Consider the following 27,339-nt stretch of genomic DNA (forward strand, 5'->3'; position numbering starts at 1 on the left):
TCTGTCAGCTGTTTCTTTTTGTTTGTTGCTTTTTTGCACTACTACTTTTTATTTTAATATTCCTAGTAAAGAACTGCGATTCCTATTCCCATATCTTGGCCTGAGAGCCCCTGATTTCAAAATTATAAAAATTCTGAGGGAGGGGGTTTACATTTTCAAGGGAGGCTCCTGCCTTCCTCAGGAGACACCTGTCTTTCCAAACCAAGACAGGGTTGATGGGCAGTCTGACTCGCCTTTGTGGCTTCACTGCTGTAGTCTGGCAATGTGAAAACTGAGTGACTTCTACCTGTGCTGCTCCTCCTCCAGCAGCAGTGCAGACACCACTCATCTTGTGATATATTCCAGAGATACTCCTGACTTCACACTCTGGCTCTCTGTTCAGGACAAGGCCTAAAGCAGCTCTAAAGAGGTCAGTCAGCCATCTCCTGCCTGAGATGGTTTTCTTTGGTGCTCTCTACAGCCTGGAGCAGTGCACTTTGACTGTGTCTCTCCCCATTGCCATCACTCACCCAGGTAGGCAGCCTGGCTGGTGGATTCCGCCAGCCCCTCCCGCCGCAGGTCCTTCCCAGCATCTCCCGGCGTGGAGCAGTGGGCAGGGGAACTCTCCAGCATGAAGTTCTTGCTGCGGGAAGTGCTGATGATGCGAGGTGGCAGGAGGATGTTGATAACAGTCTGGAGCAGCAGCAGGACCTCAGGCTGCTCCAGCCAGGGGCTGTCTGAGATGCATTGGGAGGGGAAAGAGAGAAAGATCAGGCTACATCCCACATTGCAGACACTCAAAAGATCCAGACCCTGTTCAGCTCCAAAATGGGGTGCATCTCAAATGTCCCCTAAGCCAAAACTCTGTCCCCCACACCTTGTTATGCTGCTTCTCCTCCTGCAAGCAAAGGCAAAGTTTATTTTAGCACCAACACAAACACACACAAACACAGAGCTAAACAGCACAAAGAAATGTCCCATTCAGAGGTCTCAGCTCCTTTTGGCATTCCCCTCTCCCTTTACTCTTTGCTTTCATTTAGGGATTTACCAGTGAAGACCCTCTATAGCAGAAAGCAAAGAGCAGGACTTGTGCAAGACAAGTGACATGGATTGGGCAAACTGTGATCCAGAGGGGCACAGTTTCTGTGACCTTTGCTCCCCTCTGTGACTTCTGCTACAACAGATTTGTCTTTCCCTGCCCTCCAGTTTCAAAAGCAGGAGCACATCTGTGTGAGACCTGACACAAGAACCAAGGCACAGCTGAAATAAAGAGAAGAAATAATAACTAATCCCAATGGGACTCTTTTCAGTCTCAGACCCAAAGGGCACTTAGCTGACATACTGCCAGTGACAGAAAACCAAATTAAAAAATAAAATAGAGAGAGCAAGGAAAGTGCAAACATCAGTTGTCAGAAAAGGGGGACAAAAATTCTTTTCGTTAAATTAGTCAGACCTTTGCTTCCAGATCCTACTGTGAGCACAAATGGAATCAGTAGGTTTAAAAGCATTCCTTCCCTTCTTTCCTGATTGGTGAATGGGGAGACGACATGGCTTAGGGGGAAATCTTCTTTCAAAGCCTGTGCAGTAATAATAAAAAAGGATTAAACGATTTCATCAGCAGATCACGCACACAAGTCACTGCAGGGAATGACCATCCCCCGGCCACCCTGTTCACACAATTAAGTTCACACAGCACTGATGAACTGATTGAATGAGATGCCCTCAGACCACTTAGTCAGGAGTAAAGGGAATTCACAGAGTAACACAGGGATCACCTGCTCGTGTCACTGCCAAACATAAGAAGCCCAGACTCCTAACTCCCAGTTATCATTAACAAAATCAGATGTATCCCACAGGAGTCAGCTGAATGTTAGTCCTAAGCTCTGCACTGCTGTGAATGGTATCAAGATCTGACACAGACTACAGAGAACAAAAAAAAGGAACAGAGGAAACTGCACAAATGACATTATCTAGATAGTCTCCTGTCTGAACATGGAGGCTATTCCAAACATATTTTTGTTCTGCCTCACTTTGTGCTGCCCTGTCATCCTCCCTAACACAAAGGATGAACTTCTGAAAAATAAACAAAATGCATGTTTACCTCTTGACACACAATCAAGCTTAAATTGAAAGGTCTTTCACCTTTTAGAGAAGGTAATTCAAATGGCTGTCACTAGAACCTTTGGTCATTTACAACATCCCAGTTGCTACAGACTTTGCTGTGAAATGAAACTGAACCTTGCAACTCCTCAAGCTTGCAGACCTGAGCTGAGAAATTCTAGATGTTTTCTTCTGGGGTGTGAAGTACTTCTATTTTGCATTCTGCTGGAAGTATTGGGAATTATGACTCGTGTTTCTCCTGATGTTCAGTTTTCATTATATTTAAGCCCACAAACAAGTGAACAGGGAGGGAGAAGAGGATAATAAAAGTTCCCCATTATTTAAAAAAATACATTAATTTGGTATTTTTTTAATAGATAATATTTCACAGCAGGTGAAAGTGGCCTTTTGTTTTCTTTTGATTAAAGAATCATTACCTCAGAGCTGGAAGAAATCTGTTCTCTTTCTGTGTCAGTTTGTACCAAAGAAGTCCTTTTGTGCCTCATGCTCTGAGGGACAGCTTTTTGTGCTGGTCCCTGTAAGCCTTCCTTCCCAAGACACCCTGCTGCTCAGAAATATCTGCCTAAGTATTCAACTGGATGTACCAATGCATATTTTAAAATGCAAGTTGGAGCTAGATAAGGAAATTTGTCACTTCTTTGGTCACCATTCAGCCTAATTTCATGCCAGTGGGGAAGGAAAGGGACACTGAGGTAGACAGACTCTGTAAAAAGTTATAGTGCTGCTATTAGAAAGGAATAGTGGTGAAATTCACCAAAAATTCTGGAACTTTTTTTTTTTTTTTAATTCTGGCAACAAGGATACCATTGCGTCAGCAGCTGAAAAGCCAAGTTGCCCTGCTTTTTGTGCTGGCACACTTCACACTGTGTGACCAGCTCAGGTAAGAGCAGAAGAGCACAAACTCCACTCTCAGTTGCACACATGGTCCCACAGGAGGACAGGAAGGGTTGCACGGATGTAACCCAAGCCAGGGCCCATCTTCCTGTGGCAGAAGTCTTATGCTAACTCCTTAGATCCTGCAGAGAATCCTGACCTGCTTGTCAGAGCCTTAGACAGCATCCATCAGCCAAACTCCCTGGACTTCAACGGCAGTGTTAAGCTGATGGATGCTTGCTGTGGACTTGGCCCCAACAGATGAATTCTGAGCTCAGTTCAAGCCTTCAGAAAGAAAGGAGACTTTTACATTTTGCTTCTCTTTAAACTTTGGCATATGTTCCACAGTTTTTGCCCAGCTTTTGCAGAAAGAAAACAGAGCACTGATGAGCTGGTGTCTCAACCAGAAGCTCTAGAGGCCTGGCTGTGGGCCAGGGCAGACACACCTGTATCTGCAATGCTACAAGCCGGACAACAGCTGTGCTGAAGGGCAGAGGTGGCGAGAGATAAGGGCTGAGATGAAGAAGGGGTAATCCGTCAGCCACACTGGAGGGTCCTACCACTCCCATCACCTGCAATACAAACAGAGCACATCACCACAGCTGGCTACTTACAGTTTCATCCATGCCATATCCTCCAACATCAGTGAAATGGAGGTGCCTTTCATTGAGCACTGGGTTGGGGTGGATCTGGCAGAACCAGCCCCCCCAGTGGTCCTTGCAGGAGCTGGGGCCAGTGAGGTGTTCCAGCAGGGAAAGGGAAGGGGAGAAGAGGGAACCAGCATGGATGGGAGGAGTGCACAGGTAACCCGGTACATTTATAAATGTACCCAGTACCAGCCCTGAATGACCAGCACTGGACTGGTGGAACAGCTAGAGTTGGAGGATATGTCATTTGACAACTGTAACAAATAAAAATCTGTCATCAAAGCAAAAAGTCTGCATTGAAAGTGGACGTCTTTTCCCTTCCCTTGCTTGAAAAATAATGTCCTAAGTCTGACCCAAGCCAGGTTTTGTACAATGTTCAGATTCCTCTCAAGCACAGCCTGTTTTAGGGAACTCTAAGCATGATTCCCCTCAGCTGACTGACCCCAGATGTCTGAAGCAGAGTCACCTCTATGTGACCTGGTTGTCTGGAACTCCTTGAATAATCACCACAAGGAAACAGCACTTCTAGGGGAGAGTTATTTGTTATGTTTGGGATGTGTCCTCAGGAGGAATTAAATCACAGGCCTGCATATGCCTGTTTCTCACCATGACCAGACACATCCAGATGACAGGAACAAGGAGAAGGTACCTGGCAGACACCTAAGCTTATGGGAGATGAATGCATGCTTCTTTTCCAAATTCAGCCTGGGGGAAAAGGCAGCAACCAGCTTTTTGCCAGAAAACCAAAGGACAATTCAGAAGGAAAGGAGTCAGAGCCCCTTCCTTACATTCACTATGGATTATCACTGAGATATTTCCCTGCCTTCGTGGGTAATTGATTTTTGGGCTTCATGGTCTACACACGATACAACATGTAGTCAGTGCTCCCACAGCTCACAGTGCACCCATAGTTCTGATAGCTAAGGGTGAAATACTTGTAGCAGTAAGAGTATCAGCACTGGCTCATTCTTATTCAAACTTCAAAACAGAAGTTTTTAGAGCACTGGCTGATTCTTATTGTGGGCCCTTGGAGAGCTTGCTGGGGTGATTCAGTCTGCCATGCCTGCTTGACAAACTCCTGCTTGAGCTGTGTAGCAGCCTCCCCACATAACAACTCTTGAGTAATTTCAGGGCTCAGATCTGCATTAGCACCAGGTAGCTGCTACCTCTGCTTGGACAAGAAAGAAATCTTATGGATTCTGACAGGCTGGAGCTTCCCTGCCCTTGCAGCAAGGAGTACTGAATTGACTTGAAGTAGTACAGGAACCTGGCATAACCTGACGTTGCATTTCAGCTGATGATCATTGTTTTTAAAGCCCCACAGAGCTCTGGTGAACCCTGAAATGTTGGGGTTTTTTGTAAGCTGCTAGATAAGGTTACAGTAGTTATGCTCTAAGGAGAAAATGTTAAAAAACCCAGTAACAGTAAATTTCTAGTGCAACCTTTCCCCCTTAATTTGTATTTTTGCACATGGAATGAAAGCATGCCTGTTTGCCCAAGTGGCTGGAGTTACACAGATATCAAAGTGGGGGTTTGCCCACACTGCAGAAACACTATGGTCAGTCACTGAATGACCAGGCAAACTCTGTCCATATCACTTGCCTGTTGTAACACACTTAGGAGCATCAACTTTACTAAGAGAGGGATCTGAATATTGTGCAGTGCAAACCTGTACTAGATCAAGCCAGGGACATTACACACAGTGGAGTCAATTCACCTTGCAAACCCACTGGCCTCTGACAGAGCAATCAGGGCCCTTCCCCACTGGGGACGGTAGGTATCCCCAGTGCCACCCTCTCCCCTCTCTACCAGGTGTGTGCAGTCTCCACCACCCCACTCTCCAACTTGCAGCCCTCAGCTCTCAGCTCAGTCTGGCAAAGGTGGATCTTCAAAGTGGTGCGTGGGAAGTAATGGGAAATAAACTGCTTGACCGCCGCTGCAGGTCACTGTATCTCCCCATGCACCACTTCAAAAATGAACCTTCCTGTCTCTAGTGTCACTTGCAGAGTCCCCTTGTGAGGGGTAAAGGGGACAGGTAAAATGACAGGAATGGGAATAAACTTGTCATCTTCACTCCAGAGAAATCAACAGCAGGGGAAGGAAGGTTTAGCGAAGGTTCATGGGGTTGCCGCTCGGCTACTCACCAGATTGACACAGACATTGATCAGAGACCTAAGGTGAGGCAGGAAGGATATGATAGGCTGCCTCTGAAGTGTCAAACAAACCCCTTCAATCAAACTGCTGGCAGGCTCCCACTCAACCTGGCGCCTGCAATAATACAACAGTAGGTGCCGTTAGCCGCGGGCTGCTGCCCCCCATCAGACGCCCAAACACGGCCACCGACACACACTGAAGCCCACAGAGGAGACGTGTCAGACAGCGACGATGTCCAGGAGAGCACAGAGAACGCTTCACCCACGCAGTCCAGGAAGGCACAGAGGCACAGAGCACACCGAGGGTTTGTCTGAGCGATGAGGAAGGCGGCAGAGCGGGCTGGTGCTGCTGACACAAACCCCTCCCGGCAGCAGCGGGGGAGCAGCTGCATTTCACTCCCTGACGCTCCCCTCCGACAGAAGAGGTGATGCCGGGGCACCAGAGGGAGCCCACACGGCGGCCTCAGGGGTGCCTGTGTGGGGAAAGGTCCCCATCTCATGGGGCTTGGGGATGTTCCCAGTGCCATGGACAAACCCCATCAGCCTGAGTGCCCTGTGTGAGCTCCTCTGCAGTCTGGCTGCTCCACCAGCGTCACTCCCGGACACAGGCTGCCCTAAAGGTAAACTGGCCCAGCTGTACAATCTCCATCTCCACCTTGTGCAGCAGGGATGAGTCACTCCCCATCAGCACCAAAGGCCTTCATTCCAGGATCCTTTCTTCCCTGACACTTTGCTTTTATCACCAAAACAAAATTTAGGGATTGTGCCAGATGCTGAAAGGATTCTCCTTCCTAATCATAAGCAGACACAGGTAACATCAAAGGGGTTCACACGTTCATCTCAGGGCCTGACTCTCTGCAGTCATTGTAGTTCACAAGGCAGCATCTGACTGCATTTACTGGGATGGAAACACAAAAGGCTGGCATAGCTTAAGTTAGCTCAATCCTTAAACAATATCCCAGTCAAAGCTCTTCAGGGCTCTCAGAGCCACACGGGAAATCAAGTGTTCACTATGCAAGTTCTTCTTCAGACCAACATACATCTCACCTTTGTGCACCCACTGTAACTAAATCTCCAGAACAGTGTTTGTTCTTGTTCTTACATATCCACTGATTGCAGCAGACACTGGGTTTGGAGGGGGATGCCCACAGGAGGCAGTGTATAAGACTCTGATCCTGGGTACCCCAAGGGATGGCTCCCAAGAGACTGCCTGACTCGATGCTTATATGTAGTTGCTGCATTTGGTCCAGTGGCTTTGCTGTCCTTTTGTGGACAAAAGAGTAATTTAAGCCAAGCATAGGTACAGGCATAGAGAGAGAGAATATGAAAGGAATTTTAATTTATGGACGCCCATTCAGCTTATATAAGGAAGAAAGATCTTCAGGAACAGAAACCCCTATCTGTCTTTGAGGCAGAAGGAAGTATGAGCAGGGAAAGAAGGAATGAATGAGAAGCAGGGAAGACATGTCAAAGAATCAAACCAACAGGAGAGAGAAGCACCAAAATTTCTGCCTCTGAGTTCCCTACAAGGGTGGAGTTTTTTGAAGCAGGTTAGCCAAAGAAAAGTGATGGACAGTGATGCCAGAAAGAACATATCACCTCCCTATTATTTGTTCCATCTTTGATTCCTACTGGGACATAATTCTGATGTTCTTTAACATGATTTGGCTTCTCAGCTGAGACTGCCAATGAAGTGCCATTCAAGCAGTTGAGGGTGTGCCCATGAGGGTGACCAAGACCAATGACTTTTTTCCCTCAGATCACTGGAAAATTCACAAGTCTGAGTGATTTTATACCACCCAGACTGGATTTGTACCACTGCCTCCAAGCAGGGATTCTCCACAGTCAACACTTCTTGAAGCTGCCAAAGCCTGTACATACCATAATGCCACTGTGTGATGCACCAGGCTTCCAACAGGCATGGACCTGAAGCAGCTGATGCAGTTCTTTGCCTTTTACTAGGGAGCAATCAGAATCTATTACAAAGCTCCTGACTACTTTTGTCTTTACAGAGGACATAACATGTTGCCATGCTAGAAATACTCTTACTACAGTTTAGCTTTCCATTAAAAATCTCACAGCAGAAGTTAATAAAAAGGCAATGAGATGGAAAAAATCTGAAGACTTCTTTTAGAAAAATGAAGTACGTTTTTGGAAGTTCTCTCTTTAGTCCTTAATAACCATGCTGCTACCAGAAGACACAACAAAAACATCAACATAAACACACTTACAGAGATAAAAAACACCTGTAATTTTCTGGTGTGTTGTAAAGACTCACTGCAACATGACAAGTTGAGGTAGATGACATACCCACACTTCAAGGCTTGCAACATCAGAAACGGACCCCAGAGGGTTTCCAGAGTACCTGCTCACCTCAGAGTTGGCATCTTGTGAATTTTATTGAACATACGATCCAATCTCTTTAGGATGAGGATCAGGGCAGGTCTCACCGCCTCGGCTGTCCAGTCAGTGATGGGCAGCATCTCCATGATGTAGCGCCGGAGCCCGCGGCTCTCCATCGTCTGTGTGTCGTAAGGAGCCAGCTTCAGCAGGGAATGTGCAATCTCTGCCAGCCTGGAGCCACGGGTCATGGAGAGAAAAATAGATACAGCTTGCATTGCTATACACTTTCATTTCTGCCAGGGAACTGGCATATAAATATTCAGGAGCACAGTAAAAAGACAATGGTGCGAAAATCAGTTTAAACTCTTGGATCTGATACCACAGTTCTGGTCTGTTAAGACTGTTTTGCTGGAAACACTGTTTATATTTAAGAACACATGAGTGGTCTAAATATTACTTTTACATTAAATGCACCAAGGGAACATCAGGAATCACAGATTTGTGTAGGTAAAACCAAAGTAAGACTACAACATTGCAAATGCCTGTGAAACACAGACCTGAAACCCCCTTTTTATCAGTTAATGAGTGATTTGGTTTTGTTCTGTGCTTGTTTTTCAGCATTACCACTTTAGGAAGTATTACTGTGCAATTTTAAGGCGTTAAATTTTAAAAATAACGTGTCCATAGGTTTACAAAACATATCTTTTATAGAACTGCTCCCTGCAGTTTTCATTTGTTTCTCCTAACACCTCTGCAGATTGTGTTGCTCTTGCTTTTTCCACTCTCCCAGATGGCCTTGCCAGTGGCATTTTTTTCTGTTGACTGTGAAATATCATGGCAGCATTTAACTTACACTTGCAGTTTGACAAAAATCTACAAAATGCTTGGATATTTGTGGTAAGCAAAGACCAGAAATAAAACATGAAACATCAACAGACTTTGTATTGCATGATTACAGTACAATCCTGTCCATATTGTGGGGGCTTTTTCTGAAATTCATGCAATGAATGGAACATATTTCTACTCTCTTTATAATCTGCCTAGTAATATCAAGGGCAACAGGTTCCTCAGATTAACCAAAAGTGGTATAAAATTGGGTTTTTATCCAGTATTTATTTATTATTCCTTTTTAAAAACTGCTTTGTCCTACTATGAAGTAGGTCTGTTTTCTTATATGCTGTGAAATTTAAATTATCATAAAAATAAGCTTCTTGCCAGCAATACAATACCAGTTCCATGCAGTGATATATAAAAACTTCCTTATGCATTATAGAGTGTGAGATCCATTTCATTCAACTTGAAACATCAATCTAAATTAATCTGCTAGCTCCTTCCTAGCAGAAATAAGCAACCCGGGAGATTCTTATATTCCTAAAATACTGGGATGAACAGTTGGATGAGCATCTTTCTTTACACTGGGTGCAAAAAGGATCTTTATGACTTTTTGCAGACTAAACATTTGACTTTTAAATGGCTAAAATAGGGTGAGATGAATCCTGTCTGAAGTGACTAGGTATTATCTTGTTTCCTGAAGCCTCTGAAATGGCACCTGTCAGCCTCCCAAGGCCATGACTGTCACATCAAATTGTGATAAATCTGTTCTCTGTGTAGAACTGAGTTTGTCCTACAGTGGTTAAATCCTGTCAGTCATGTCACTGATACTTATGAATTTATGTAAGGATTGAGATATGTTGCTTTTATTTAGAGATAATGATTAAGCATTTTAGGTCGCAACCCTGACAAAGCAGCTATTTCTACCACTTTCCAGAAGACTTACAGGAATCAGAACACAACTCATTATCTGCTGTATGTCAGTTTTACTGCTGTAACCTCTGACCATGAGAGATCTTCTCCCTTGAAAAGAGTGCAGTATTTGCCAGCTGTTAGTGTAAATGAAAAGCTGACATAACAATCAGATCTATTCCCTCTTGTCCCAGTTATTGCTTCTCAGTAGAAATTTGTGTTATTTTGTGTTTACCATGAACAGCAAACACAGAAAATCAGGTCCAAAGTTCTAGGAGGCCCTACCCCCAACTTCTTCCAGTACCATGCAAAGCTGCTTGCAGTGAGCATCCAACCCGTGAGCAGCACTTCCAGAAAAGACCTGTGCATCTGCTGCATCACATGCTGAGGTGCTGGCCCTCTGTCCCATCCTTCCCTGCATTTCAGGCAGTTAGAAGTGGTTGCTCTGCCTTTCTTGCTTGTGAGCTGCTGGCTCTGATGCACAGTGCCACTGCAGAAGGTAAAGGTTTGTATTCAACGAGGTAGGCAGCTTCCTCACCCCTTGCCCTGCAGAGATAAACTCATCTGCTTTGTTCCTTGCTGCCACTTGTCCTGACACATCAGATGGAGCTGTTTCAGATGAGGGTCAGAATGAGAGCAGAGGAAAGCTTGAGAAACCTTTTTTATACACAAGCAGCATCAGTATAATCTCAGGAACATACGAAACAGCCTCTGCACGTTTCAGACACAAACATGCAACTACACCACCAAAAAGTGATTCCATCTGCTACTATGAAAAAGAAAGAGCTAAGAAGAAAGGAATCCCCCTGAAATGAACAAGTAAAAGCAGAATGCCTGTGGAATACCTCATGTGAGACTTCACATCCAGCAGCTCCAGAGAAGTCACTCGGGGCTCACCAGCCAGATTCTGCAAAATCTTCAGCCTCGGACCACAGTGCTTGTAAAACTCTGTGCAGATGTTCAGCAACGACTCCCGTGGTCTCCTGAACTCCTCCCTGGCAATTCTCTCATCCAGCTCCTCTCGGGGAAGACCCTGGCCCTCCTCCATTAGGTGAAGGTTCTCCCTAGAGGATACAAAGTAAGACACAGAGTGTTATATGCAGTACATCACCAGGGTTAGATTGTAACAACCTCTTCATCTTGTTTTTGCAACAGATGCTTTCCTCTGCAATTGAAAGAAAGGTAGTTGCATCTGCAATTAAGAAACAAAAAAGGGAAGTTATAATCTTCCAAGTCTTGCTAAAAACGAAAATATTTTCTATGTGAACTATCCTTTCATATGTTTCCTGAAAAAAGGCTGCCTGTCACAGCAACTGTGTGTGGGAACGGTTCATCACACATCAGGGGAGACTGAGATAAAATTTTACTGTACCTGATGAAGTGTAGTTTGGCTCCCTGTTCTGGGTACCTGGGAAAACAGAAACAGTGAGGTTGCAAACAGCAACTCAAGAGTGCCTAAACTTGCCTTTCTAAAAGAAAATGAAACTGTTCTAGCTCAGAGGTTTACACACTATGGTCAGCACGCTATCTTGTGTCACAGGAACAATGCCTACACATAGTTACTGACCACATTGAATTGCCTTTATCTCCAAGCTTCCATCAAAAAACATATTCCTAGAGTTTTTGGCACTGTTCTGAAAGGAAAACTTCAGGCTTAAAAACCATAGCTCTCTTTCTAGTGATTTGTCTTACTGATTTTCACCCCAGTGCTCAGTCTGTTTCACAAAACCAGAGCTCACCAAGTGAAAAGAATACCTCAGAGTGTTTTGGTTTTTTCTTTAATTGTTATTTTCTCCTGTTACTTCTTTTTGAGAAAGCATTAACAGACCCTGCATCACTTGGCTAAGATGTCCAAGACTCAAACAGGAATCATTCTAACATCATGAGACTGCTGGTGTTGCTAGCAAATGTCTGCCGCAAAGATAACATAACAGAAGAAACAAGTGCAGGAAACCTGGAGCAGCACAAAAATATTTTGGATCAGAGGCTGAATCTTTGATAATTAGTAAAATCTGGAAATGTAAGATGCCTGAGTCAAACTGCACTGGGAATGTCTGCACTGTCTGTCAGCAGATACATATTAACTGCTCTCCAAAATCAGCAGATAGATAATAAAGTACTACTTTCCATTACACCTTACTTTCCTTATACTGAGCCATCTTGCAAATGAAGTAAATGGCATATGTCCACTTCAGACTCCAGCATGTCTGGTTTATCTGCTGGTTTGTCATGTCTGGAGTTTATCTGCTTTTCAGATCAGGGATTGAAAGTCAAAACCATGTTTTAACAATGGCTGAATAGATTTTAAAGAATAACAGACTGATGTTAGGTGTTACCAACCAAGATGTGTACACATTTATAACCTCACATAATAGCCCTTTGATGATCCATGCAGAAATTGGTTTCTGAATCCCTTGAGAAAAAAAAAAAAAAAAAAAAAGCAGGTAATAACTTAGAAAACTCCAGAAAAACAGCTACCCCAGCTTTTGCTAGGCTACACTTCCCCTTCCAGGTCAGCATTCAGATTTTTAGCACAGTAAGGCATAGTCTGGCCAGAAGACTGCCTGCTGCAAAGAAAAAACTTCACAATCCCAAATGCTCGTGGGTGGATTAAGCCCTTCTTCTATGACCAAGTAAATTGTCAGTGGCCTTGTCTAATTTGCAGCAGCCTAACTGGAATGACCACTATGGCCAAGGATCAGATTTACAGTTCACTGGTGCCATGTCCTTCTTTGTTTCCTCCTTCTGTGACAAAGTTCTTTGGTGTTTTGTTTTGTTTGCTTTGGGTTTTTATTTAAAGAAGGACAAGAATATTTCCAGGCATCCTTTTCACTTCTCCCAAATTGTCAGTTACCCTTCCTCTGCTATCTGTAACTGCAAAAACACCCCAGACCAATGTGGAGGTAAAGATCATAGAAAGAGACCATAGGGAATGTACATAGAAATGGGAAAGGAAACAAAAGAAAGCTAGAGGAGGTGCCAGTCTTTGTGAGCCTCAGTTGATAGGCAGTTTGTGTTTGTAAAGGTGTTGAGCCCCTTAGAACTAGGCCAGAAGGATCTGACCCTTCTGCTGATGCCTTCAGTTTTAGCTTTCATGTTTTTCACATTCTGTGCTGCCTAGCTGTTTGGTTCTGAGCCTCATATTAAGTGTCAGTCAGCTCTTCACAGAGTAGGGAGACAAAACAAATCCTTTTCTTGCTGGAGACCAAGAACAATGGTTACAAGTTTTCAGGCCCAAAAGCACAAACAAGGGTGGGCTGAAGAGAGGTAACAAGAAGGATGAGACCTCACAACCTGAAGCTGTAATTGGACAATTAAATCCCAATATGCAAATACACCAAAACTTATAAAAGTGTGAGACTTTGTGACCATTTGTCTATTTTGTGACCATTTTGGGTCCACGCTGGGTGCAGCCCTGGCCAGGCTCTTGTCCTGCCCAAGGTGTACCCTTAAAGGCCCTTCAATAAATATCTACTTTATTCTCTAGCCCTGTCTAGTCTCTGTTCCAGGTCAGCCTTCCCAAGGCATCACTGCCATCCAAGCATGCTCTGCCCATTGGTCACTTTGACAGTGGACTGAGCAGGAAGAAAAGCAGAGAATGAGTGAGCTTCAGCAAGATCCTTCTAGAGGGCAAAAAGGGCAATTAATAATTTAGGATGCACGCCCTCCATTTTGATACCCTGGTCTTCTATTTAGATGCATTGTTTTAAACTAGAAATCCCACTTTTGGGTATTTTGGGGTGCAGTCCTGGGGAATGTGCTCTTTTGATGTGACTGTTTTCTCCCACAGTACAGTACCCAGAGCACTCCTCAGCTGTCTGAGGCCAAGCACTCTAAGCAATAATATTACCTTACTGAAAAAAAAAAAACAAAAAAAAACAAAAAAAAAAAACACAAAAAAAACACCAAACCCAAAAGTGCTACAAAAATTGAAAAAAAGAAAGAAAAGCCCTACCTGGTGTTCACACCTGCTGACATGGTGTGGTTTGCTGTTGTGGTGGCTTTATGGCCTTGGTCACATCGACTCATCTGTGGGGCTGTCATAGGCCTGGCAAAGAGAAGGTGAACAAACACACTACACATTAAATCTGACAGGCACACAGAAATTCTGCTCTTGCTCTGGAAACTTGCACTAATTTTACCAAGTCTAAAGCTCTAGCTAAGCTGCATGTTGCAGCTTCCTATGCATTCCCTCTCCCTGCACAGACAAACAAATACAGGCTCAGCCTCTTGGCCCACATGTGTTACCTGGTGAGAACTTCTACACTGTACAGGAGGGCCTGCAAAGAGGTGGCAAGGGCACCCATAGAAGCAATCTCCTCACGAGCTGCTGTCCCTGTGTCCACTTGAGAGGTTTGTCGCTTCAGTTTTTGCAGGTAACAGGGAACCAGGGCTTCCAAGACCATCAGCATCTGGAGGCTGGAAAAATAACAATACTTGGTCTGTTTTGTTTTGTCATTCCTCACATTAGGGAGAGGCTTAGGTTTCTATCTGAAGACCCTGGATCTGTCACTAGGCATTCATTGTTTCTCACTAGAAGTCTTGAGCCAAAGAAACAAAGGGATTAGGAACTTCAGGGGGAAACTAGATGATGTATGAAACAATAATATTAACAAAACCCTCTGAACTTTCACGTATCTCCCAAATATGTCACCCATTTGCTAACCAGCATTTTCCCTTCCAAAGACTCTCTTATTCTCTGATTCCCTCTTGCAAACTAACATTTTTACTTAAATAGATTTGTTATCTTCCTGTTCTCTCCAGGTGCCAGTTTCTCCCCTTCCAGTTCCCTCTCCAATGCTCCTCTGATGACAGAGACCAACAGGACATGGTGTGATCCCCCCTGGGGAGCATGGCTTACACATTGCTGCTGTGGCTGCCCTCCAGCTCAGTGCTGCACCAGCAATGGGCAGGATTTGGAGCTGCTGCCCTAGGAAAGGGCAACAGGCAGAGACTTGGTCTGGGAATGCATTTCTGTATCCTCCGCCTCCATTTGCCAGCCTTGCTTTCACATACCATATGCAGCTCTTACACCTTTTCTGTGTCTGCACAAATCAAGACAAGAGATGATCACCTTCTGAATGACTCAGGAGCATAAGCCACCACTGTCACACACAGCTTGATGGCTTCACTGATGGAAAAGGTCAAGTCTTCATTCCCATAGCAGAAGTCTGAGGGAATAAAGCAATGTGAGAAGACTATCACACAATCATACTAACTATGAAAGGAGCTAACACTTCCTTTTCTTCCTCTATTGCTTGCTTTTCATGTTAGCAGTGCCCAATAGGCTCTTGGACAGATTAAAATCTGTCCCTGTAAAAGAAACATTTGCTGCACACCTACTTGAACCCTACTACCCATGACCTCAGTAGGTGAAACAGCTCTCATCAGGTCACTCACTGCTGAGCAAAGGACCCACAGAGTCCTGTTTCAGACATCACCCATCAAAAGCTAAGTCTTGAACTCATGTATGACAAGGACACATGCCAAATTATTGTTAATTTTTATGCGCCCCATGCTTTTTTCTTAGATGTTCCAACCACACAAAAATTAATGGCAGAAGATAGTTTTATTTCTCAAAAATCAAGCCACTTTTATACTCATAGCTACATGGATGCCTGCAGAAAAATGACTGTGTTGTGCTAGTGATTTCAGAAAAAGGTTTTGAAAGCATTTAAGTCACATATTACAAACATCACTTTGGGCATAATTAGTTCTAGGCACTAAGAAACTAGAAAGCATAATACTGGTAAAACAATATTTTTGTTAATAGAACTATAGTCCTGTTTTCAGAAGTGACTTTGTTATGCAGGAGCCCAAGTCAAAGTTAAGGTCCTAAAAAATGTAAATCATAATTCTGATCTTCATATGGAATACACCAGATACACAACATTCTCATCCACAGTCTCATCATCAACTCATACTTGAGAATTTTCAGAGATGTTTTCAATAGCTCTCCACAGAAACTTCCAAGATTTTATGCAGATGTTTGGTAGAATCCACACAGAGTAAGAAATATCTTCTATTTCTGTACCAGTTTATATTAAAACTTTCTATATAATTGTGCAGAATCTTAAAATCCCACTTTATTACAAAGCTTTAACTGTAATGCCAGACAGACTTCACAGTGCATCAAGATAACTAGTATTTAAGAGAAGTGCAAATTTGGAAAACAAGATGAAGATCCTTATAAAAATCAGCAAAAATCACAAAGCAGCCAAATTATTAAATGCAGCATTGCATGGATAATTATCAAGAGACAGAAGTCCTGGATACACCATACAGTCATATATATATATTCTGCTTTATGATAAATCAACATTCCCCAGGAGCTCAGCACTGCTGGATGTCTGAATTGTATCCATCATTATCTACTAGTCACAGTCTGCCCATGGGAGAGGATGCTTTTGTTTCCTGTCCGTATGGCGCAGAACAGAAGATGACACTGATCTTGTCAGCATAATACAATTCATTAGGCGTCTTTATTCTTCACTAAGATGCATTAAAATTCAAAATGCCAGAGGCTAGTCTCAGACTAGAAGGCTTAAAGCAGAAAAAGTAGCTTTGGAATAAAATTAATTAATAATTCCCCTCCTGCAGGAAATATCAAAAGGATGATGGCGATAAAACCAGTCTTAAAAGCCCCATGAGGCACAGGAAACAGATAGGACATTCCTAAAGAAGAGAAGGGCTCTGAAGAAATCATGCTGCATCAAATGTCTGTTGAATCAATAAACAACAAACCAGAATTACTGAATAAAGGGTGCTTTACTATTACCTAATGACTTGAGAGGCTTTTCTGCTTTCACCAGCTCTAAGATGTCCAAAATGTCTGGAGTCTCTCCCTCCAAAGACTGCAGCAGGTCAAATAGGCACTGAGCTGACACTCCTTTGCTGGTTCCATTGTTTGTAGCATCCTGTTCCAACAAGAGACATTTATGTCACCCCAGAAATGTTTATCTGAAGGTGTGGACAACCTTTGTCTTTCACAAAGGGCCCACATGGAGTTCAAGAGCTCATTGCCTTGCCTGACTCAACAGACTGATGCTACAGTGGGGGCATGAGCTGAAAGCTGCACACAGATCTTTGCTGCCCTGTGAAGGACAAAGATAGGAATCCTTCAAATAAGGATTCCATTAACATGCCCAAAATGTTAGAACATAATTAATGAATATTTCAAAACATGACTAATCTAGTGTTAGACTTCACATGTACTAAAGCTTGGTCGACTTCACAGGTAGTGCTGGACTTTACATGTACTAAAACTAAAGCTTTTAATTCCTATTGCTGGATTATAAGAACGGGTTTGCATTCAAAGAGCTGTAAGTCATTACTGTTCTTTTTTAATGTGTTTATACACAGAAATTTAAAGTGAGACCACAGTTGCTGGCCTGGGCACCAGCAACCTGCCATCTCAGCACCCTGCTCCATCCAGCAATGCACGGAAGCATGCAGAAATAAGTGGGGACTTGGTTCTGTGCAGTGCTCTCTCCTTGTGACCTCTGATGGGGGTGGCTGCACACCCTGGCTTCCCCCCTGAGACAGGAGGATAGCTCCTACTCACAGGGAACTCCAGGAGAGGGGCCACACTGGCAAAGAGCTGCAGGACAAAGGGTTTGCGGTGCAGGACGTAGAACTGGCGGCAGGCGAACTCGATGGCCTGGCGCAGCTGCGGGTTGCTCTCGTAGTCAGAGTACACCTGGGAAAGTACACATGGAAAAGGACATGAAGCCACCACCCCACTGCCATTCCTGACACACTTGTAAGGATGGAGGGAGACTGGGCCACCCTCCTTGGCAATGCATTTCATGGACAAAATATCCCTAGGAAAATATTTGCTTTTCATGCCTGAACATTCCTCACATTTTTAATTCAGTGGTTTTGGTCCTACATATTGAGGTTGATTACTTCCCTCTCCTTCCTAGAAGCACTTTAAGTGTTAGAAGCCAGTTAGTGCTTTGTTTCTGAATCTTCATATTTTTTAGTTAATCAAATCTTCCAGTCTTTTCTCACAAGACTACATGAACATCTCTGTTTTCCTGTAGTCTCTTGAGTTTACTGATACTCTCTCTGCGCTGGATATAGCCAGTACTTCCAGTCAGGATGATAAAAGCAGAATTATTCCATGTTTTTCACAAGATACAAATCTGTACAGTCACCCCAAACTGGCATTTGAGATATTTTTCTCTTCTATCCTTCAGCAGAAGAATGCTGTTGATTCATGTTTGGCTTCACATCTATAACTCCAACATTCTGTCCTGCAGAGGTGCCACTAAATCACTTTCCTTCCCATATTCTGTGTCTGATGATTCAAAAGTAAAGTCACTAACTGGTTTCGGTTTTTTCTCTTTTTTTTCAGACTGCATCTCTGGTTTGTCATGATAATTTGTACTCCTACTCTGTCCTCCAACACAGTGACAGTGCCACCCACTTCTAAAACATTTTAAGTTTTTTAGAGTGGCATTTCCTTCAGGGCTGGCCACTGAACCATGCAGAGAATATGATGCCAATTTTGGGGATTTGTTTCTCAGTTATGTAAATGGCATGAATTCCTAGGAACAACTTCTCTGTGTGAGATCTCTGCAGAGACTTCTCAGTGCCATGGTAGGCTGAGGAAATTTGCGTGGCTTTCATACAAGCACAACCCTCTAGCATGGAGATGAGGCCTGTCAATTACCAGCAATATCTCATTTTCCTTAAAAAATGGAGATAATTAACTGTATATGCATTTTACCATGGAAAATGGAAAAACCTACAACAAAAAAAGAACCGTGTGGGGAAATGTGTGTGTATGCATCAGGAACTGAGCTTCAATTACTGGTAGAAGAATTGAACACAAACAAACTAACTGATCTTGGGTGCCTGGCACAGAGAAATTAAAATCTGCAAAACCAAACAAGCTCAGAAACACTTGCATTTTCTTTTGGAATTGCTTTTTTACCTCCCAGAAGTGGTATTCTAATAATTCAGTAGTTGACAATAATTGAGAGTGAGGACAGGAAATTACAAATTAATTTCTCTCAATATGAAGTGAAAATGAAGGGAGAATCCTTTGCAAGACGGAATAGTTCCTGTTGAGGACTTCAAATTATGTTATTAGGCTATTTTATTTCAAAATGTTTTGTTTCTAATTAATAAACCCATGCACTGCTGGCCTGGATCCAATTAATACTTATCTAATCATGTAAAGCAGGATGTCAGACTTTCCAGTTACTACAGAGCTGGTTTAGATAGCTAAAATAACCACTAGTTCTAATTATTGTTCTCTGTTAACTGTGTGGAAATTAACATGTATAGGGATTCTTCTTTTCTGTATTTGCATTGTAATACTAAATCTCTGCTTAGATACTGCCTTTGAGTCCTACAGAAATAACCCTTTCTATCTGTAAAAGAACTATTTTTAAAATTTTCTTTTCAGTAGCTGATTTTTTTTTCAAGAACCAACAGGGAAAGAGGCCAACTTATTAATCTCAAAGTGAAAAGAAACTCCACCTCTGACACTTCCAATATTTGTCATCACTCACGAGAAAAGACAACACAGTTTTTCATAAATGTTTTGAGTTATTTTCACACTTAAAGTGAATATAATTTAGTTTCAATCAGCAAGTAGTAAATCCAGATATTTCAACTATTTCCCAAACTTCAGCCATCCCTGAAGTAAAAATCATGGAGAGATGCCCAAGATCCTAAAATTTTCCATTTCTGTGTGGAAACACAGAGAAGCAAAGTAGACATTTGTTTACCTAACACAAAGGAGAACAGAAAATTTAGAAACTTAGCCAAGAAGGAAACAGAAAGCTAATTTGGGCCACCCCACTCTGCCTTCTTGGGGCACCTTAAAAGCTCTTATGAGGACTCAGCAAATCAAAGTTTCCCTGTTAAGCTTCAACTCCACATTGCAATCACAGGTTGGTTTGGGTTGTAGGGGGCTTGAAAGGCCTTATTATAGTCTGGGTTGTAAGGGACTTTAAAGCCCATCCAGGTCAACCCCCTGCCATGGACAGGGACACCCTCCACTATCCCAGGTTGCTTCAAGCCCTGTCCAACCTGACCTTGGACAATCACAGGGATGGGGCAGCCACAGCTTCTCTGGGCAGCCTGAGCCAGAGCCTCACCACAACACCACCTGTTAGACATGCAATGTTACAGAACAGAGCTGCCATCATATTTTATTTTACTGGCACATGGGCATAGTTGTGAGGAATTTAAAGGATTGTGTTGTCTGACCATTCAGAATCCATCCACAAACAGCTTCAAAAATTGAGAGATTTGGCAAATCAAATTAAAATAGATGATGGATCACAGTTAAACAACTTGTTTGAAGAACAGAGTTTTGCACCTTAGCTAAAGGAGCTTTGTAAAATAGGTTTATATGTATTAATTGTTATAGTGACAATATTAGTGATAGCGCCTTGTGTACTTCACTGTGTATGGCAAATGATGAATAAAGCCATCAAAGAAATTTTTTCCATTCAAGAGAGAGGGAGAAATGTGGAAAATGGATTTGCAGAGAATTCTCAGAGCCTGACAGAAGGCTCACATAGTGTGCATCTATATACAAACTTTGAGATAAAAACACTGACTTAAAAAGGCCATGGAACAGGACAGACGTTGAGAGAGAAATTGAACTATAAACTAGTTCCAAATGATGACCTTGCAAATAGACTAGATATTTTGGAGAAATAACACTATGAAAGATGTATTGTAGCAAGACCCATGCGGGGTACTTTAATAGATGATTGGTTTAGCAGCATTGTGTGGCAAAACCTGACAGGCCAAAAAACGCTTTTAATGTATTGTAATTAGGAAATAATTTGGCTTCTGATTTTGATGGCATGAACTGTAACATCTGTACCTTCTTATGAGACTGAAAATGGAATAAAATCCTTTAAAACACCTCTGAGGAGCCCAGTCTCTGGGCCAGGAAAAGGGCTAATATCCAACACTGCTGCCTGTCAGCAGGACACAGCAGCACTCCCTGGGATGACCCTGGCAGGCTCACCTGCAGCATGCTGGGCAGCACCCACTGGTAGCCGCTGAGGGAGAAGAGGTGGTTGAAGTGCACGGCCGTGTTGATGACGGTGGCGGCGTACTGCCGCAGCAGGGCACTGTCCTCGGGGTGCAGGATCAGGGCACCGTTGAACACGTTCAGGAACAGCATGATCTCATCCCCCCATGGGAACTCACTGGGCATGCCCAGGAACATCTCCTCCAGCAGCTTAATCCACAAGCTTTTCTGAAGGGTGTCTAGGCCAAAGAGCTCTTTCCCAGCTGCAGGGGAGAAGAGAAATCAACAGCAACAGCAGTCAGCTCTGTCCACCACAGCCAGCCTCACCTCCCTGCAAAGAACCATCCCACAGCAATGACCATCCTTCTGCCTTTTTAAAATTATTTCATCCATCCTTTCTTTAAGATGTTTCTTTAAGAACCCACAGAGCTTGAACAAACCTCAACTGAAAGCATCAACATGAAGACAAAGAATGATGAATAACACACAGTTCATTAATCTGCTGGTTGGAGACTCTTCCCTTAAAAAGTGAAAAATCTGAGCTTGTACATGCATCTGCCTCAGAGGCTGTGCAGATTTATGCTCATTTTGTATGTTCCAGATGGCCCACGCATTACCGGAAACTGATGCAGAGTTACAATAATGCTTCTGAAATCAAGTGCCTTTAGAGTTGGTACAGAACTTGCCAATGCTTACCACTGTGTAACAATGGCCTTTTAACCTATTTAACATCAGGCCGGAAACCCTGCTTTACATTCTGAGCAAAGTTTTTATGTGGACTCTTTCTTCAACCCTGCTGCAGATTTTACCCAGTCTTCATTAGATGATGACTGCTTCCTCAAAGCAGGTGGCACAGGACTTTGAGCAATCTGTTGTAGGCAGTCTCATGCATAATTTTAATACTCAATTAAAACTTAATCTCATTTGAGTCTGAAGCAAGTAGCCTTGTCTGGAGAATTCTAACAGTGAAGCCCTTTCTGCTGCTGTGTTTACAAACCAACAGTTCTCTATCAGTTTCCCTAGGAAGAGATTTATCAGCTTCCAGAAAAGCTGCAAGCCCATCTGTTTCCAAGGCAAATGAAACATCCATTGAAACCTTCTGGGCCTTGTACTGTGATACAGCTTAACACGTGGCTAGTGTGTTATGAACCACCTGTTGATGTATCAATCTCTGAGGTCCAGCCCTTGCAGATTGGCTTAAAAAAATTTTAGCAAGATTGCTCTTCAGAGATGTTTTGTAAAGCAAAAGGTTTAATAAGTGAAAAAAAAATCACACACTACAGAAAAAAAATGAGAAGCCATGCACAGGTGTCTGAGAAAACCTCTGACACCTTGCTAAAATACTCCAGAAAGCCCCTTACTTCCTTTGGGCTCCTTCCTAAATACTGAATGTTTTAGGAGGGACAATTTGGCTTGCTGCCAATAGGGAGAGATACAGGATTTGAAGAACAACAGAAAGGTTCAATAGATGGTTCTCTCTTGGCACTGAGCCAATCCCTGTCAGAAGGGTATTGAAGTTTCTGGGTTCTTTCCCTTATAAGAAATGCAGAGTGTGCATCTTAAACCTTTCCCTATACAGAAAACAGTTGCTGGGTGTGGGAAATGCATTCCTACAGCAATGCCCTCCAGGAGAGCTGCCCTCCAGGAGAGATCCTACCTTGGGGATCACTGAAGAGCGAGAACTCGGCGTCAATGGCGCTCCGGGGGAATGACGGCAGGCGGAGCAGGTCCTCCTGCAGCATGGACACGTGGGACTGCTTGTGTGCTGGAGGGATCTTCTGTGTCAGGGAGATTAGAAACAGCACCCTCCCCACCTCCTCCAGCTTGCGGGTGAACACCTGACACAGAGAGAGAGACCCTGGACTGAGAATTTCTGACTTTCTGTGCTGGCAGGCACTGACCCCCAAGAAAATGCTGCATTTAACCTGAGGTTTTGGAGAAGGCTTCCAAAATTGCATGATAGCACTGGTATTATGGGTGTGTAGTTTGAATAGAAGTGTGTGATATCACATGGTGGAAAACTTAGAGTTTAAGACTTTAGAATATAGCAATATATATATATATATATTTATATATATATATAAAGCAAGATGGAGATTTTAGGGCAGAGGCGAATCCTTCTTTTTCACCTTCTTCATGGGTCTAGGTGGTATTTTGTAATTGGATAGAAAAGTCCAAATTGCAGGCCATGGGTGGTTGGTTATTGGGTTAAAAGTAAAAATAATTGAGGTGTCATTCCTCAGTTGGACAGTTTATCCTCAAAAGGCCTTGTAAAGAGATAGAGACAGCTCCATTTTTAGTTTGTTAGCTAGAAGTGCTGTAGAACTCATGGCTTGTGAGACTGTAACATAGATAAGAATTAATAAACATCTGAGTCTGAATGAGAAATACCGTCTTGAGCATTTAATCCCAACCCTGGCAATAAAGAAGATGAAAGCAAAAACACTGATCTATATCAGCCTAATCTAAAAGCTCCTTCAAATGTCTATGCACTTCACCAGGTTCATTTCTATGGCTTTCTCTGATCACAGGGATGCTGCACCCATGGCTCAGAGGGTCATGATGAAATTCACAGGGCTGCTGCTGCACCTTCTCACTAGAATTTTTGTGACCACAGTTCTCCAGACCAGGTCTGCAAAGATGGGTTGTGCTTGTAAAAATGGTTCTAACAGCATTTTCTATTTCAGTCTTCTGGAGGACCCTAAGTGGTTGTGGAACAATTTTCAACTTTGCCTTGGGGTTTTCTGTAGATTAATGTAAGCCCCAAGGTGGTCAAAGAAACCAACTCCAAGCTGAAAGCCACGTGTTTGTATTTCCTCTCTTCAATGTCTTAGACTATAGTCCACAAGAAGTTGGAATTGCTGTCTACCTTCTGGGATAAGGCTGACTGATATCTAACAGTAGAAATTATATGTATAATTGTATGTATAAGCAACCAAGAGGATCCCAAGTAATTTCAGATTTTTATTTTGCCTTCCTACTGACAGGTGCAGCACATGAAATATTGTCTTATTCTGTGCCATACACATATGAGATGGCATTGACTTTATTTTCCATTATTTTAGCTACTAGTAGCTCTTAAGCAGCCTTTTATAACCACTCCTGATGATATTTTCCTACTCTCAGTAAGAACACAGTTACAATAGCTGATTTTTGGCTAGAAAAATACAGCTGTTAATATCAAATGCATAATGTTTAAGCACATTCACACACATATTTTTTAAATTTTCTGCAAAATGATCCACCTAAAGAAAACTGGCTGGGTAGGGGAGGGGGAAAATTCACATGCCACTCTAATCTTCCTGCAATAAGTACAGTATAAATGGCCCCAAGACAGATTTCACACTGATTACTACCTCTCCAGCAAAGCTCTTGATCTGCATGCAGCATGAGGGAAAGCCTTTAAAAAGAAAAAAAGGATTTTTTTTCAGGGTTTGTTTCTGGGAAGAGATATTTGGTGACAGTAAGGTACCTGTTTCTGAATGAGCTCTTGACCCTTTTCTGGATGCATCTGCACCAGGTTGAGCTGGGGAGAAACTGACCTCCGGAAAGGATAAATATCACGGACGTAGGTCTGCCAGGAAAGGGGAAAAAAGTGTATTTTAAACAAATGTAATCACTATGGCATCACTCAACAGAATGGAAAAAAGGGCCCTTTTGCCTTTTCTGAAGGGCAGGGGCTTTCAGACATTGTCAGGTGTCATGAAAGAGCACAAACAGAAGAGAAATTTGATCTTTTCTAAGAAAACTAGATATTGTTGTCTTCTTCCCTCTTCTCTCAGATTCCAATCTTTCAACACACACAACTAAAGATGTGGTGCCCACAGGACAGAATTCTATAAATAGAGTTAGATAAGCCTGATGTTTAAAAAGCAGCAAGATGAAAAGTCACAAAAACAAAGTCACATGGACTTGATCTTTGCCTTACCTTGTTGTAATGAATGAGATTCCAACGCTTATCCATTAAAAAGTAATGAGAAGACTGAGTTTCAGGTATGTTAAAAAACTCCAAACACTCCTGAAAAGAAAGAAATCAAAATATCCTGTTACTTTTTGTACAAATATCACAACATCCAAAAGAAGAATATCTATCTAATGATCTATAAAGGCACGAGCATGCATGTCTCAATCAGATTAGCACACTTTTCTGGCTTTAATTATTTCTCTTTTTAATCATGAAGTACCTGAGTATGTTTGTGATAATCAAGGCATGCTGACATCACAATCCTGAAGACTGGTGTTACTTATTTTAATGTCTTCATATCACACATTTGTCTGACTGTAAGAGCCATATGGTCCTGGGTATTTATGGGGATTTAGTGACGGGGATGTGCAGAGACACTGAAGTTCTGACCCTTCAAAACACTGAGATGTGATTCCCAGTGGAATTTAACATAGTCAGACAAGCTGAAGGCTTTTACAAATCTGTTTCCTATGTAGCTCAATTAAAACCATCCAGGAAATTTTTTGGCAGAAAGTGACCACATAGCTCCTGGTTATCAAAATACTGTTGTGGCTACTGATCATTTTTACTCTGATCTTGATCAATCTCTCATCTCTAGTGTTGATAAAACCAAACATTTAAATGATTTGTGTATTTATCAAAAGTATACAGCCAATACCCAACAAGCTGCAGTGTCTCCAAATGTAGTTACATTTGTGAGTTTTGGGCTTTCTGTGAGTTCAGGGCATTTCTATTATCCTTAAACATGGGATCCTGTTTATTGCAACCAAGCTCCCCTCACAGGGAGACAGACATGCCTGTGAGCAGGATTTCCCTCCCCTGACACTGGAACAGGATGATAATGCAAAATGGATTGCTGGCATACAGGTATGGCAGGTAAATGTAAGCAGTTTGTCCAGCTCAAAAATTCACTCCTACCTTCAGAAGAGCCTCAAACTGTGTGTCTTCGTGGACCGGTAACTGCGTTGGGATGTCACACTCATTCTGTCCATGCACAACAAGGGTTTTTGTGCCTAGAGGAAGAAAAGTTGTATTCTCTCTGGCCTCTTTAATTAACTCAATTTCATGAGACTGCCCATGGAGTGGCACTTGAAATACATTTCTGGACAGGCAGACAGTCTATGCAAGTCCTGTCTGGAACCATTAAGTAGTGTTAACTACTTAACACTTCCACAGTTTAATGAGAAATTGATCTGTTCTTAAAGGATGAGCTGACTTTAGCAGCAACTGTCAACTCTGAGGAAGAAATACAGGCAAAAGGTGAAACCTGTTTGTCAGCAAGATATCTCTTGTTGGACTCAGGATGCTCAGAGTCTGAATGGTGGAGTTTGACAATGATGCTTCTGTCAGCCTTTCACAGCCCATCTGGCACAAAGCTCTAGGCTGAAATTGTTCTGTTTCTGTTTGCTTCTTTTAGAGCTCTTAAAGTGTTTTCTGGAATCTCAAGGAATCAGCAGTAGAATTTACTGACTGAATACTCAACTGAAGAAAAACTGCCTTAAAATATGCATCCATTTGTAACAGGTCTTTTTCTCATCCAGTTCTGATATATCTTCTTTTTGGTAAAGTGGGCCAGAAACTTTTAAGTGAAGGAGATTTAAAGACTTATTTTTTTATACCTGGCATTGAGGCAGTCACCAGCAGCTTCACTTCACATTGTTCCTTCTTCATGGTCTGTTTGAGATCCTTGAAGAAGAGTCCTTCAACATAACCCACCACTTCCCAAAGGAAGGTAAGAGTGGCAGAGATTGCATCCATGCCCCACTCACATGGAGTCCGTACAAAATACATGATCAGTCCCACCTGCAGGTAATAAGTAAGAGGAATATCAGGTTGAACACACTCTTTTAACTGTGCAGAGCATTGTATAAACACAGAAACTGTACTGTTCTACCTTTCTCCATTCAGAGGAATAAACTCATTAAACTTCCATCCTGAAATGTTATACATATTAAAGAACAATCTGCCTGTAATATTCTTCCTTTTTCTAGAGATCATGAGGATTGGGGGCAAAACATACACTTGCAGTACAGTCTTAAGCACCACTGCAGATGGGGAAAATTAAGAATATCTGCAGTTAGAGACTTCCTATACTTTCTGCTCTGAAGTGCTGCCATGTAGACAATTCACAAACTACAGAAGGCTCCCTGGAGAAGTATTCACCTTGTCTGCTCCACCTCCTATCTACAACATTTGTCCAAATCTTGAAAGAAGCTGTTAGATTTGCTCCAAGATGACTATCTATCAGCAAAGCACTTCCTGAATCCAAATTAAGTAAAATAATTAAAAGTTTCTGGTGCTAGGATCCTTCTGATTGTCTTTAACTTACTGGCTAAGGTTCAGTTCAGAAATCCATGACAGGTTGCTTAGGGGTTTAATAAAAAGAAAGGTTCCTTTTCCTCTCCAGAAAGGCTAGTGTAAACCTGGTGACTTGCACCCACAAACAGGAGCAAGTATGAGCTATTTAAAGAAAAATTAAGTGCAATTATTGCACACATAAAGACAGAG

At 42.6% G+C, this 27,339-nt stretch overlaps 1 protein-coding gene across 3 annotated transcripts in view; it reads right to left on the reverse strand.

The window, feature by feature from the left end:
* Positions 1-27,339, reverse strand: part of UNC80 (unc-80 homolog, NALCN channel complex subunit) — a gene marked incomplete at its 5' end in the record, with an annotated part of 126,735 nt that overhangs the window by 19,518 nt on the left and 79,878 nt on the right. For all 3 annotated transcript variants that reach the window (XM_083865824.1, XM_083865822.1, XM_083865823.1), the window contains 18 exons: positions 510-716; positions 1,433-1,556; positions 3,420-3,545; positions 5,765-5,888; positions 8,147-8,347; positions 10,705-10,923; positions 11,232-11,267; positions 13,815-13,907; positions 14,108-14,278; positions 14,934-15,030; positions 16,638-16,776; positions 17,424-17,558; positions 20,862-21,130; positions 22,525-22,705; positions 24,340-24,441; positions 24,796-24,885; positions 25,750-25,844; positions 26,451-26,634. In XM_083865824.1, coding sequence (XP_083721950.1) covers positions 510-716; positions 1,433-1,556; positions 3,420-3,545; positions 5,765-5,888; positions 8,147-8,347; positions 10,705-10,923; positions 11,232-11,267; positions 13,815-13,907; positions 14,108-14,278; positions 14,934-15,030; positions 16,638-16,776; positions 17,424-17,558; positions 20,862-21,130; positions 22,525-22,705; positions 24,340-24,441; positions 24,796-24,885; positions 25,750-25,844; positions 26,451-26,634 — 2,593 coding nt within the window. The remainder of the gene's footprint in view (positions 1-509; positions 717-1,432; positions 1,557-3,419; positions 3,546-5,764; positions 5,889-8,146; positions 8,348-10,704; positions 10,924-11,231; positions 11,268-13,814; positions 13,908-14,107; positions 14,279-14,933; positions 15,031-16,637; positions 16,777-17,423; positions 17,559-20,861; positions 21,131-22,524; positions 22,706-24,339; positions 24,442-24,795; positions 24,886-25,749; positions 25,845-26,450; positions 26,635-27,339) is intronic.

The sequence above is a fragment of the Zosterops lateralis genome (genome assembly GCF_965231275.1).
Source record: "Zosterops lateralis genome assembly, chromosome: 7".
NCBI classification, from domain to species: Eukaryota; Metazoa; Chordata; class Aves; order Passeriformes; family Zosteropidae; genus Zosterops; species Zosterops lateralis.